This window comes from Lineus longissimus, chromosome 17, assembly GCF_910592395.1.
Source record: "Lineus longissimus chromosome 17, tnLinLong1.2, whole genome shotgun sequence".
Taxonomy (NCBI): Eukaryota; Metazoa; Nemertea; class Pilidiophora; order Heteronemertea; family Lineidae; genus Lineus; species Lineus longissimus.
The window spans coordinates 8,054,998-8,068,439 of record NC_088324.1 but is presented as its reverse complement, the minus strand read 5'-3'; the positions used below and the strand labels follow the sequence as shown (position 1 = coordinate 8,068,439).

Genomic DNA, 13,442 nt, shown 5'->3' with positions numbered 1-13,442 from the left:
ATAAGATGCCTCAAATGACTACAAATCGTAAAAATTTACCAGGGAAATATTTGTATTAATCCAAAATCAACTTACCAATTTTTACCCATGAAACATTTTATCTAACAAGAACCTTATCAAACTTATCAACTTATCAATCCAGGACGAACTTCAGAGAAATCTACCACTAAAATGTTCGTATTATAATTTAATATGTAGTATATAATTTTCTTCAGGAGCTGCAGACTTTGATCTACTCCAGAAAAACGACATTACCATCTCAGACAATTTCAACACATTGTGCCACTCCATACAGCGCGTTGTGTATTTCTATACTTCTCTAGCATTTACTCCAGAAACCGCCGACTTCTACATCCTACAGAAAGACTACTTAGACGTCCAGCTCCAATTCGACGCATTGTGTCAGGACTTCCTGCATTTCTATACTTCTTTCTCATTTACTCCAGAAGCGGCCGACTTCGACGCGCTCCAGAAAGACTACGTCAACGTCCGGCGTCAGTTTGACGTGTTGTGCCAGGAGGTGCAAGAAAAGGATCATTTCCTTCAGGAGAGTAAGGAGATTCTCGTCAGCCAGGATAGCATCATCCGGGAGAAGCAGGCGGCAAATGACACGCTGGAACAGAAGCTGCGCGAGTTTGAGACGAGTCGCGATTCCCAGGGGGCGGAGGCGAGGAGCCGAGTCGAGGAGAATAACAAGTGAGTAAGGCGGAATTGTTTGGCTCAATTCTGCTATTGTAACAAAGTTAGCAGAGTTAGCAGAACGGGATGTTACCACTTTGCTACAGGCCAGTCTAAGGCAGTATGATGTTTGCTACAACGCAACGCACCACCAGGTTCTCACCGAGATAGTCGGTATATTCAAACTTTAAATTAGGGAGCTTCGTAGCCTAGTGGTTAACACTGCTGGCTACCACGCAATAGGGCCCGGGGAGACCCCAGGATTGTATTCCTGGATGAACTGGCATTGCTTTTCGAGGAATTAAAATTCCTAGCTCTTCACAGTCCTTCGAATAAGAGTTAAAATCGAGGTTCCTTGTATCTGGTGTCTATGCCAGGGCAGGTTACAGACCCCACCAAGTGAGAAACATGAGTAGCTTGCGTGGACTCTACCTCTCGCCGAAGTTGGATTCACTAGGCCAATAAACCCAACTGGCGCATAACCGTAGTGTCACACATAAACGCTCCTCCTGCCTTGGAGGAGGAATACTCCCTGGAGAAAATCACCTCCAAGTGCCGAGCGATTGCTGAAGAAGAAGAAGAAAAACTTAAAATCATTGTCCCCCTGACTTTCTCTCCAGATTGAAGGAGGAGGTGACGCACCTGCGGGACCAGGTGAAGCGTAACGAACAACTCCTCAGGAATCAGGCAGCCCAGCTCAAGGAGTTTTCGGAGAACGCCAAGACGGAGAAGAATTCCTCAGGTAGGAAAAGTTGCCAACATTTGTGACCCGTCTTTTTCAATAACTGGTACAGGAGGTATCGAAGAAGTAGCTGATTTAACTCTCTTTTTTGCTGAGTTTGGGTGCTGAAAATTACGCTATTTAGACTACAGTAGAACCTCTATTAAGGACACCCTCGGGACTGACAAGTGCTGTCCTTGATAGAGAGGTTTCCTGATTAGAGAGGTAAAATTAAATGGAAACGACCAAATTGGGGCCAAAACTAGTGTCCTTAATAGAGAGGTGTCCGGGAGGTGTAGGGGAGGTTCTACTGCATCTCCTTTTTAAATCTTTCATATTAATATTGACAGGAAGCAGGTGCTATTATAAGCTATGGCATAACCATTAACACTTTCATGTCTAACATTTAGACGTCACAAGAAACTATCAAGAAAAAATAGTCATCCATTATTAACCATGTCACAGTCTAAAGAAGTGTGCGTCTAATTCATTGTTTAATTGAAGCGCTGTTCATCTATTAGAAATCACTCTAAAAAATCAGCTCTAAAAAAACAATTTCGTGGAAAAAAAACCTCACAAATCTAATTAAATAGATGCGCATTCATTCTAACCAATGGGCTTCTTTTCCTCTCTAACCCCTAACAGAACGTTTCGAAAATTTCGGTTTCGAGATCGGCGACCTTTTGAACGAGATTGGTCGGCTACGCGTCCAGCTCGAGCGGAGTATTAACACCAATAATGCGCTCAGAAAGAGGCTGGAGCAACTGGCCAAAGGTGAAGGTCAGAATCTATCCGCAAGTTTGAGGAGTCTTCTGCAGCCGGTTGTAAACGACGGACAGAAGCCGGTCCGGGGTAGGTGTGAGGTTTTGGTGTCTTTAAAACTTCTTTCGGCCGTCACTTGTGGAAAGAAGTCTATCGTACCAATGTTTGTGGTCGTGTCCAGACGAAATGGAATTTGCATCATGAATTGGTCAGGCCCAAGCACCTTTTTTTCACAAACCTTGTATGCCGCAAGTCTTATGACAAAAGAGTAAAGAGAATGGGAAGAAATTACTACCGGTAATCAAGCGGTTGTCTCAGAAGTGGTTTGAAGTGAGACCTCAATGTTTTCACAATCCTGATATGTTTAAAGTTTAAAGAAATTGATTTTTTGGTCGCGCAGGGAAGTTTGAGATCGCATGTGCTACCAAATAGGGATGATCTGTGATCCCTGATCTCAATGCATAAATTAATGAATGATATAACCATGAAAATCACAGGTGGCCAAAATGATAGAGGAGCTTCGTAGCCTGGAGGTTAACCCCGCTGGCTACCACACAATAGGGCGATGATGATAATATTTTAGGGTCCCAGGATATATGCCAATATGGGATGAATAGTTGTGATTCAATTTCTTTAGAATATCCTTTTGTTTTCGTTACAGACCAGCTGGATCGAGTGAACCTGCATGAGTCACCCCAGGCCACCAAGAACCTGCCAACGCACGACGGATCCAGTTTCAACACGCTCGGAGATAAAGGTAACTTTCCTTTTTTCGGTTTCGAGAAAACTCATCCTTAACCCTTTCAGTGCTAGTCGCCATTGAGGTGTTGGGTAAAATTGCGTTAGAATGACATAATCTGCTGTACCAGTGCGTGGAGAGAGGCTATTTCTATCAGAACAGAACTCAGTGTAAGATGGCGTCAAGGCAATATGGAATTACAAAGAAGACTCTTTTAGCAGACGCCCCACTGTCAAGGACAGCACTTGTCAGTCCCATGGATGCCCTCAATAGGAAGGTTCTTCTGTATCTCAGGTTGCGTTGCCTCTGACGTCAGTTCTTTCCTGGCCTATCTGATATCAATATCAATGTTTTGGATTTAGCAGTCAATTTTTGAACCTATCAAAAGTTAAAGAGCTAACTTGGATTCTTTCTAATATTTACCCCTTTTCGGCTATAACAACTGTAATATTCTACTGTTATCGCATAATTCTCTTCATCTCACTTCCAATATTCTAACATAATGTGTTCTGTGTCAGTTCTTTCCTGGCCTATCTGATATCAATATCAATGTTTTGGATTTAGCAGTCAATTTTTGAACCTATCAAAAGTTAAAGAGCTAACTTGGATTCTTTTTAATATTTACCCCTTTTCGGCTATAACAACTGTAATATTCTATGGTTATCGCATAATTCTCTTAATCTCACTTCTAATATTCTAACATAATGTGTTCTGATCTAACAATTTCTAAATCGTAACGTTTCATTCTAACATCTAGAATATCACTACCAACCTAGTAACACCCCCTGGAGTGACGTTCTAACATCAGACATGCGCCCAGAAAACGAACGCTTCGTCAACCGACAATTATTCCAAGAATCGACAACGAAAGATGGCGCTTCTAGGGCGCAGAGTCCATCAGGTTGTAGAAATCGCCCTCCAAGTCCGCAGCGTGCCGGTCGTCCGACAACTCCACATCGGGCCGGTCGCCCGACAAGTCCACAGCAGTCTGTTACAGGACGCCCGCCGAGTCCACGGCGAACCGTCGTTGGGCAAGAAAATATCGCGGAAAGATTGGGTACTCAAACACACAATGGCGGCCATGTGCGGTCGCAATCGGCCATGGGGCGACTTTCAGAACGTGACACGATGCCGCCGCCGGACTCTCTTAAAAACGGAGGGCCTAAATCGTATTCGACGGAGCATCTGAATCTATTTTTAGACAGCTGCGATCGGAGTCAGATTCGTTTGAACGGCGATCACTACGGCACCCAGTTGAATCCTGGGATTGATTCTGGGATAGATCTGAAAGGATGTAGAGGTAGTTGTTTTCATAAGTAACAGTATATTTTTATCTGACACTTCTAACAGATTTTCTTAATTCCTAACAAGGTTTTCCCCTCAGCTGATGGGTCAAAATGGTGACAAATACTGAAAAGGTCGCCTTGTCCCGTTTTGGCAGTTTGCGTCAGATATTTGAATATCTCGAGGACCAAAAAAGCAGTTAGGTAACCTGTATCTTTAAATCTCCAGATAACACGGACAGACCACTTACAACTGCTGATCTCGGCAAAGAGAACTTCCATCCGTCCCGCCTCGCCGCACAATCGCCACGCCGGAATACATTCCAGGACGACAAAGAGAGTACCATAACGTCGGTGTCGTCATTGGCCGAACTAGGTGCCAGTCATATGTCAAACATTCCATTAACTGGTAGGTGGTTTTAGTGTTAGCTGTGTTGATGCATAGCACTGCAGGTTATCGTTGGCACCAGTTATGGCTTTAGCTTGAGAGTAATTTTGTGCTCGAGCCTTCAAACTTGATATGTTGGTGACATCTTTCGCTGTATCCTACAGACCCTGGTTAGCTGTATAGATGCATTCCGCTGCAGGTTGATGTTGGCACCAGTTATGGCCTTCACCTTTAGAGTAATTTTGTGCGCGAGACTTCAAACTTGATATGTTGGTGACATCTTTTGGCTCTATCCTACAGAGGTGGTTAGCTGTGTAGATACAATCGAGTGCTGTCCTTAATTATAAGAGGTGTCCTGATTAGAGAGGTCGAATTGAATTGAACAACCAATTTGGGTCAAAAGCTAGTGTCCTTAATAGAGAGGGTGTCCTTGATAGAGAGGTGTCTGCTAAGGAAGTTTCCACTGTATTTGGATTTACAGCAGTAATGGTTGAAGTTGTAAAGTGGTAATTAATTCTTAACGATCTAATTAATTTGTTGAAACTTGTCGGATTTCAGAAGTGTCCAGATTGCGTGTGTGCTCTGATCTCCGTTACTTGTTTGCCATCGGGAGGCTGGACGACTACGAGTTGATGAAGAAAGAGATAGGGGAGAGTACCATCATCATCCGGGGGATGGAGGCCAGGTTACAGGAGAGGATGAAGATATTTAAGGGGGTCAACCCGATGCAGGTGAGAATCTGGGCAGGTAGTAAGGAGTGGGGTGTGAAAAATTGCCTTCGTCATGTTCATTATCCAGTAATTGGATAAAGATATCATGTTGACCTCGCTGAGTTTAAAGACCATGGCCCGGTTTCACAAAGAATCTTAAGTCTGTTTTGGTGACTTAAGTATGAGAATTTCTTAAGTTTTGTCTTAAGTTGATTCACAAAGAATCTTAACTCGCCTAGCCAACTTAAGTACCCCAAAAACTTAAGCACGGTAGCTACCGTACTTAAGTCGGAATGAAGGACACAAGATGCTTTGAGATTCGTACTTAAGTTTTTGACTTGGCTTAGTCAAAATATTATTACTTAAGACAAACACTTAAGATTCTTTGAGAAACCGGGCCCATGACATATATTGTGTACTTGGCTTCAAACATTCATGGTCTATCATTTTCACAAATCTGATAAATGTATATTGTCTAACTGGAACAAATTCACTATCCACCAAAGCGATATGCGCTCAAAAATATTTGAGAACGGTTTATTTCCAACTAAGATTCGTTCGTTCTTATGTTGAATTCAGCCAGATGATGACACTTTTAATTCTGTAAGTGAATGAATGAAAACTATTGTCTAAATTAATTCGCACCACTCAGAATCACGTTATCTCAAGAAATGGGACCTCGTGTTGTTTTAAATGTTGTTAATTGGGTAGACCTCGCATGAAGCATGCCGCAGATATTTTTTGTTCCGATGTGAAGAATCAGTCACAATATTCACTGCACTTGATTTCAGTGTCGTAAAACGATTGTTGATTGGACAAATTATTTATTCTACGGGGACCGGTCTTTCTATAAATCAGCTCCAGATCTCTTGAACAAAGTTCTGCCTCTTGTTGGGAGAGCAGAGAGTTTGCCCACCCTCTCATTAGGAGAGCAGAGTTTGCCCACCCTCTCATTAGGAGAGCAGAGTTTGCCCACCCTCTCATTAGGAGAGCAGAGTTCGCCCACCCTCTCATTAGGAGAGCAGAGTTTGCCCACCCCTCTCATTAGGAGAGCAGAGAGTTTGCCAACCCTCTCATTAGGAGAGCAGAGTTTGCCCACCCTCTCATTAGGAGAGCAAAGAGTTTGCCCACTCTCTCATTAGGAGAGCAGAGTTTGCCCACCCTCTCATTAGGAGAGCAGAGTTTGCCCACCCTCTCATTTGGAGAGCAGAGTTTGCCCACCCTCTCATTAGGAGAGCAGAGAGTTTGCCCACCCTCTCATTAGGAGAGCAGAGTTTGCCCACCCTCTCATTAGGAGAGCAGAGAGTTTGCCCACCCTCTCATTAGGAGAGCAGAGTTTGCCCACCCTCTCATTAGGAGAGCAGAGTTTGCCCACCCTCTCATTAGGTGAGCAGAGTTTGCCCACCCTCTCATTAGGAGAGCAGAGTTTGTCCACCCTCTCATTAGGAGAGCAGAGTTTGCCCACCCTCTCATTAGGAGAGCAGAGTTTGCCCACCCTCTCATTAGGAGAGCAGAGTTTGCCCACCCTCTCATTAGGAGAGCAGAGTTTGCCCACCCTCTCATTAGGAGAGCAGAGTTTGCCAACCCTCTCATTAGGAGAGCAGAGTTTGCCTACCCTCTCATTAGGAGAGCAGAGTTTGCCCACCCTCTCATTAGGAGAGCAGAGTTTGCCCACCCCTCTCATTAGGAGAGCAGAGAGTTTGCCAACCCTCTCATTAGGAGAGCAGAGTTTGCCCACCCTCTCTTTAGGAGAGCAAAGAGTTTGCCCACTCTCTCATTAGGAGAGCAGAGTTTGCCCACCCTCTCATTAGAAGAGCAGAGTTTGCCCACCCTCTCATTAGGAGAGCAGAGTTTGCCCACCCTCTCATTAGGAGAGCAGAGTTTGTCCACCCTCTCATTAGGAGAGCAGAGTTTGCCCACCCTCTCATTAGGAGAGCAGAGTTTGTCCACCCTCTCATTAGGAGAGCAGAGTTTGCCCACCCTCTCATTAGGAGAGCAGAGTTTGCCCACCCTCTCATTAGGAGAGCAGAGTTTGCTCACCCTCTCCTTAGGAGAGCAGAGAGTTTGCCCACCCTCTCATTAGGGGAGAGCAGAGAGTTTGCCCACCCTCTCATTAGGAGAGCAGAGTTTGCCCATCCTCTCATTAGGAGAGCAGAGTTTGCCCACCCTCTTTTTCAAACGGTCTTTTCAATGCGCCTTAGAGTAAGAGTCCTTGAGTAATTCTTATAATTTTGATGCAAGACGAATTCACTTATTGATTGATTGATTGATTATTTATTAAAAAAATTGGGCGTAGTTTGAACATTTTACACGATTGCATGTCGATGTTGTCTAAGAGAGTAATAGTGTTCTGTTCATTGTTTTCACAGCGTTTCAAGGTACGGTATGGTGACGCCCTCTGCATGACGGCTAAGTGATCGATGTTTGCACGTCTTTTGCCCAAATCCTTCATTTTCCCGTGTTAATTATTTTTGTCGATTAATATTTTATCAGTAAAATTCAAACTTTTGATTGCAAACCTCTATCGAAATTTGTAAATCGTCTTAAAATGGCTCCAAGTGAGAGTAGGAGTTTTTAAGGATCAGTTGGTTTGCCAAGAAGCCTCATAGTGTTGAAAACTGCTTGCTACCACGCAATAGGGCCTGGATGACCGGCGTGGTTTTCAAGGAATTAAATTCCTGGCTTTAACAGTCCTTTGGAAGAGACTTAAAACCGAGGTATCTGGTGTCTATGCCAAGGCGACCAAAAGGCCACACCAAGTGAGAAACATGAGTAGCCTTTGTCAACTCTATACCTCTGGCTAAAGACAGAGTCACGAGGCCAATATTAAACCTAATTGTCACCTCACTCTAACGGCAAGTAAAATCGCTCATCCTGCCTTGGGGGAGTAATACTCCTGGAGTGTGGGGTTGGGTACCCCCTTCCCCCCCTCAAGCCTGTGTGGAATTCCCAAATGTACAAATCAATTGTACTTGGCAGCGTTATATTTCGCTATCAGCATGTGGGAGGCATCGTGCATGATCTCTGAAATGTTCTTACCCTGAAAAATCTCCTGCATGTGTAGTATTTGAAGCTTCATTTGTTACCTGAAAGTTAATCGTTCCGATGTATAGATTCCAAGCTAACTTACTTGTAGGAAATACATCATGCATGATTGAGACAGCTTTCCCTTTAGCCGTTTATTGTTGACTGTTTAATACAGTGGAACCTCCCTTAGCAGACACCTCTCTATTACGAACACCCTCTCTATTGAGGACACTGGTTTTGGATCAGAATTGGTTGTCGCCTACTCACGACACCTCTCTATAAGGACAGTACTTGTCAGTCCTGAGGGTGTCCTTAATAGAGAGGTTCTGCTGTAAGTACTAAATGCGTATTATTTGATGCTTTTTTCAATGGGTCACCCCCATGTTTATAAAAGAAGAATTCCCTTGACTGTTCCTGCTCGCACATCTTTTCCCTTCTGTAAAAAAACATTGGCATATCGACAAAGATCATTCCTGCATGTCATCAGGGCTTGAGAGCGTTAGGATATTCCGATGCTAAGACCTTAGTTTAAAGCACTTGATCTCTTTCAGTATATTTTTGTCAGATTTTTTTGTGTAAGATTTATTATTGTTATTCCTGAAGATGCAGTGTTACCTCTCTCTATCTTTTGAAAAAACCGTTTGTTTTCCTCCTCCACAGGGTGACCCAGAAAACTTTCCCTTGCACAAGAGAATTATATCGTGTATCCATTGTGTGAGAGGAAAGTTTTCTAGGCCACCCTGTAGTTCAGTGTTCTATATGTTGTTGTGCTCTCAGTACGTATTTACACAAAATTTTCAAATTCAATTACAAACTTCAAATATTTAACAAACGGCATAGTCCTTTAACACCTTCAGCGCCGAACAACGTGGCCCCCCCTTGAGCTGGTTATCGGAGTCTCATGGACTTCATGATAGAACTACGCCATCGCCATCTTCAGGGCAAGGTAGGAACTGAAAATACCATGAAAAGACCGTTTGGTCTTTTCAGTTCGTTGCTTGCCCTGAAGATGGCGATGGCGTAGTTCTGTCATGAAGTATACGAGACTGACATAACCAGTTCAACGAGGGGGGGATTTGGGCCACGTAGATCTACGTGGTTCGGCGCTGAAGGTGTTAATAGATTCTCTCCATTTCCTTCAGAATCTTGAGTACCTGACCCAAAAAGACTTGTCAAATTCAAACACAAATTTCAAATATTTAACAAATGATGTATATCTTCAATAGATTCTCTCTAATTCTTTCAGAATCTTGAGTACCTCACCCTGAAGGAACTATCGTCTGCGGTGGAGAATTTAAACATCTGTCTGAAAGAGCAACATCGCGTGATCCGTGCCTTCTGGACGTCACAGCTGCCGCCCAAGAATCACAACGGGGAGTACGTGGACGTCAGGGCAATGGAGGAGGTTGGTACTGTTACCGGCCACCAGGCGGCATTTGTTTACCCTTTAACACCTTCAGCGCCGAACCACGCAGATCAACATGGCCCAAATCCTCCCTCTTTGAGCTTGTCATATCGGAGTCTCATGGACTTCATGAAAGAACTACGCCATCGCCATCTTCAGGGCAAGGGAGGAACTGAAAAGACCTTTTCTTGTCTTCAGTTCCTGCCTTGCCCTGGAGATGGCGATGGCGTTGTTCTTTCATGAAGTCCATGAGACTCCGATAACCAACTCGAAGGGGAGGAGGGATTTGGGCCACTTAGTTCTACGTGGTTCGGCGCTGAAGGTGTTAAAGTTTTTATTGCAGAATGAATCCACTAGTGTGAGCAGAACTGCTCGTTGCAGCACCATGTGATAAAGTCGAACAAGTTTGATTATCACACTGTAGAGAAGTGACTGGGGTTTGTTGCAGGCAACTGCTATATCTTGATCACATGTGATAAAAATCGCTGCTGCAATAAGAAATGTCAGTTTGCGACATGATCTAGTAAATGAGTGTTTTCCAATTGAGAGATCTTGATCAGAATTTCTCTCGGCTTGGATAGGGTCTTTTGTCTGCTCTGTCTCTTGGGCAATCCGTGAAGTACGCACTGAGAGGGGAAGAGGGGTGGATGCCAGAGCGTTAGGACTGTACACTGGGGGCGGGGGTCTATCCTAAACCCTGGACCACAGCCCCTGTCCTCATGACTAGTTGCCTACTGTAATGTCTTCCTTCATCTTACTTTCAGAATCAGCTTCTCAGGGACAAACTGAACAATCTCGAAGGACAATATACTGCTGCCATGAAGATGATGAAAGCCGCACAGAAGCGATTGCAGGCGACAAATCGAAAGAAAGAGAATATGGAGGAGGCTATTTATAGATCACGTAAGTTGTGGGCGGTCAGTCATGGTTTGGTAACCTCAGCTGTGGTTGATAGGACGTGAGCCACTTATTGCGGTTATTGGCCTATGACCTCAACGTTGGCTTTGGCCTGGGCTTAGTAGAAGCGGCCATCTCTAGCTGCCTTCCACTTGGGTGACGTCTTTGGCTTGCCCTGGCAAAGGCATCGGGTACAAGGAACCTCATGACTCCGACTTGGGCAGAGGCCAGGGGAAGAGGCCATCACAAGCTACTGCAAACTTGGTTGTTTTCTTTTGCTTACCATGGCGTAGGCCAAGCTGCAAGGAGCCACATGACTCTGACCTTGGGTTCGGACTGGGGCCAGGGGAAGCGGCCATCAAATGTTGCTGCCAGCTTAGATAGTTTCCTTTGCTTGCTGCAGCTAAGGCGCCAGTTTCAGTACAAACGGGGGCGGATCCAGGAGCCCGAAAAAGGGGTGTGCATTGCATTTCTCATCAAAGTTCTTGCCGTTTTCCAAAGTGTTGTGGTCAATTTCAAAGATATTTCATGAATTAGGGGGGCTTGCATCCAGTGCACCCCCTCACTTGGACCTGTGCCTGGCAAGGAACCTGATGTCTCTGGACATTGGCTCAGTTTTAGGTCTGAAATGTAGGACAACAAGTTTGGTCCAGTTGTCTTCATCTCAAGCATCAAGTTGGCTCAATTTAATGTTTTTCACCGTTTTTTTCTCTCAGTGGCCCAGACGGAGAAGATGATGAGACAGGCCAGGAGTAATCTGCAGAGTCGTAACCCGGACGACGACGATGACGACTACGAATAAGACATACTGCTGACCCGTAACGCCACCTTTTGTTCAATAGAGACATTACTGCCAGAAATGAACAGCCGTCAAAGGACTTTAGTTGTAGTCAAGAACTGATGAAAATGTGGTGGCTGTATTCCATCTCGAGAATGTGGAACTTAATTTTAACGACTCCGACGTCTGCCGAATGGAATACTGTCTATGTGTTTGTTTTTATTTGGTAATCTGCTGGTACCAGATTGTAGTATTCAAGAAGTATTAGTTTTGGTTTAGTATGCCACCTATGGAAACCTCATCGAACTCTTGATACGAAATGTTTCCTCTCTTTTGCCAATTACCTTTATCTTGGACTTTGAATGGATTCAATTGAACGCAAATACAAGGCCTAAATCACAGACAGGTTATTTTAGCGTGATTGGGCACGAGTCGTGTACTGCATCAGTATTTGGCCTAAGTCACTTATTGGGAAAGGGCGTTTGTTGTAAAAGTTTTCCCACCTATACATTTGGTTACGTTTCTTCGTTATGACCTAGCGGCGTAAATGTTGTGCAAATGATGAGGTCAGGTATCAAAAATTTGTGTTGTATATATGGTAGAATGAATGAAATCATTGTGTATGTTTTGACCCTTTTTGTCAAGTTTTTGCTGGGCTGATACGCGGTGGTTTTGTGAGGTGGTGAGAGCAGACTTGTGAAAATTAGCTAAGAAATCATTGGTATGTGTCAGTGTGAAGGCGACACAAAAAAACTGGTTGATCCCAGTTCTAAATTCAGTAGTGACCCCTTAGGGGAGTGAGAGAGATAGGGGACGGGCAGAAAAAAACTGCTTGACACAGATTCAAAATTACTTGTGAACCCTACCAGCGTGAGGGGAGGTACAAGGTTTAATTGACTGCTGCATAAATAGTGCATGGGAATACAGGAGACCGCCTTTATATGAGTCTTAAACATTTATGCAACTAGCATTGAGATATAACTTTTTTCTGGACTCTTTATGTAAGATTAGTTATGCAATCAAAGTCGCTCTTTGTCAATGCTTCCATTCCCTTCGAACGTGATGTTAATGGTATTATTTTCTGTTACTGGTATTGCTGACAGATGGAGCTCTTCCAGACGATTTACACCAGTTGTTTAATTTCTCGGTTGTCCTCCGGTACTTTTTTTCTTCAACATGTGATGCCTCTTCCATGGATAATGCGTATTCAATCGAAGATTCCTCTGTGGTCCTTCTGAATTAATCAAGTCCACAGTTTGATATACACCCGTAGCGGATACTTACATCATTTTGGATGGGGATTCGGGCATTAGGCCAAGGCCTCGTAGTATTGATTGATGAACTGGGTATATTTTTTCACGGCAAAAGAAAACAGTTATAGAATGTGCAAGAATGAATGAAGCTTTGCAAAAATATGAAAAATCAGTTGTGTGTGCATGTTTATTTTGAAAATATTGTCAGAAATTTCTTTTTGTGGATGCCCTGGTTTCCTCCTACATGTATTTCCTTTTATGTGGATCTGTAATCTGGAGTTGTTGAAATCACTCGATTCACCATGGAATTTAACGTATAGAAACTGATGTACATTTGCCATACTGCATTTGGATATAATGACGAATAAATATTTGTTTAATAGTGTATATTATCTAAATTTGGACTCAAGTTTTATTTCTTTGACTAATGATAGAATTAGAAGAGTTGGAGACTGTAAGGTGTGACAGCCTGCAAACCTGAGTGGACATTGGGAACAAAGACACCAACCATATCCAAGACGAGACCGCCTCAGCTCACTAGTGGACACTGGGAACAGTGAACCCTCCCCAGCTCACCTGGTTGGACATTAACAGACATCAACCATGTCCTCTACAAGACTTACAAAGTAGATATAGAGGGATCGAGACACAAATGGGTGGGTGGGGGGGGGGAGGTAGGTTAATCATCTTCTGGTCAATTGAGATACAAAGATTCTGGTGACATATCTTCATCACATGCTCAATCTGGGACAACCAGAAGACAGCGTCCAAGGTTCCACCACGGCAAGGACGGAATTAGAC

The 13,442-nt window shown here is 43.8% G+C and overlaps 1 protein-coding gene across 12 annotated transcripts in view; it reads left to right on the top strand.

Moving 5' to 3' along the window:
- LOC135501931 (myomegalin-like) overlaps positions 1 to 13,039 on the top strand; it is a 62,152-nt gene extending 49,113 nt beyond the window's left edge. For 8 of the 12 annotated variants that reach the window (XM_064794378.1, XM_064794371.1, XM_064794372.1 and 5 more), the window contains 10 exons: positions 447 to 696; positions 1,299 to 1,420; positions 2,045 to 2,251; positions 2,823 to 2,918; positions 3,658 to 4,200; positions 4,413 to 4,592; positions 5,130 to 5,302; positions 9,555 to 9,713; positions 10,478 to 10,616; positions 11,327 to 13,039. In XM_064794378.1, the coding sequence (XP_064650448.1) occupies positions 447 to 696; positions 1,299 to 1,420; positions 2,045 to 2,251; positions 2,823 to 2,918; positions 3,658 to 4,200; positions 4,413 to 4,592; positions 5,130 to 5,302; positions 9,555 to 9,713; positions 10,478 to 10,616; positions 11,327 to 11,412 (1,955 nt within the window). In that variant the 3' untranslated portion in view covers positions 11,413 to 13,039. The other 4 variants (XM_064794379.1, XM_064794382.1, XM_064794383.1 and 1 more) reach the window with 4 other exon arrangements.
- The last annotated feature ends 403 nt before the right edge of the window (positions 13,040 to 13,442 follow it).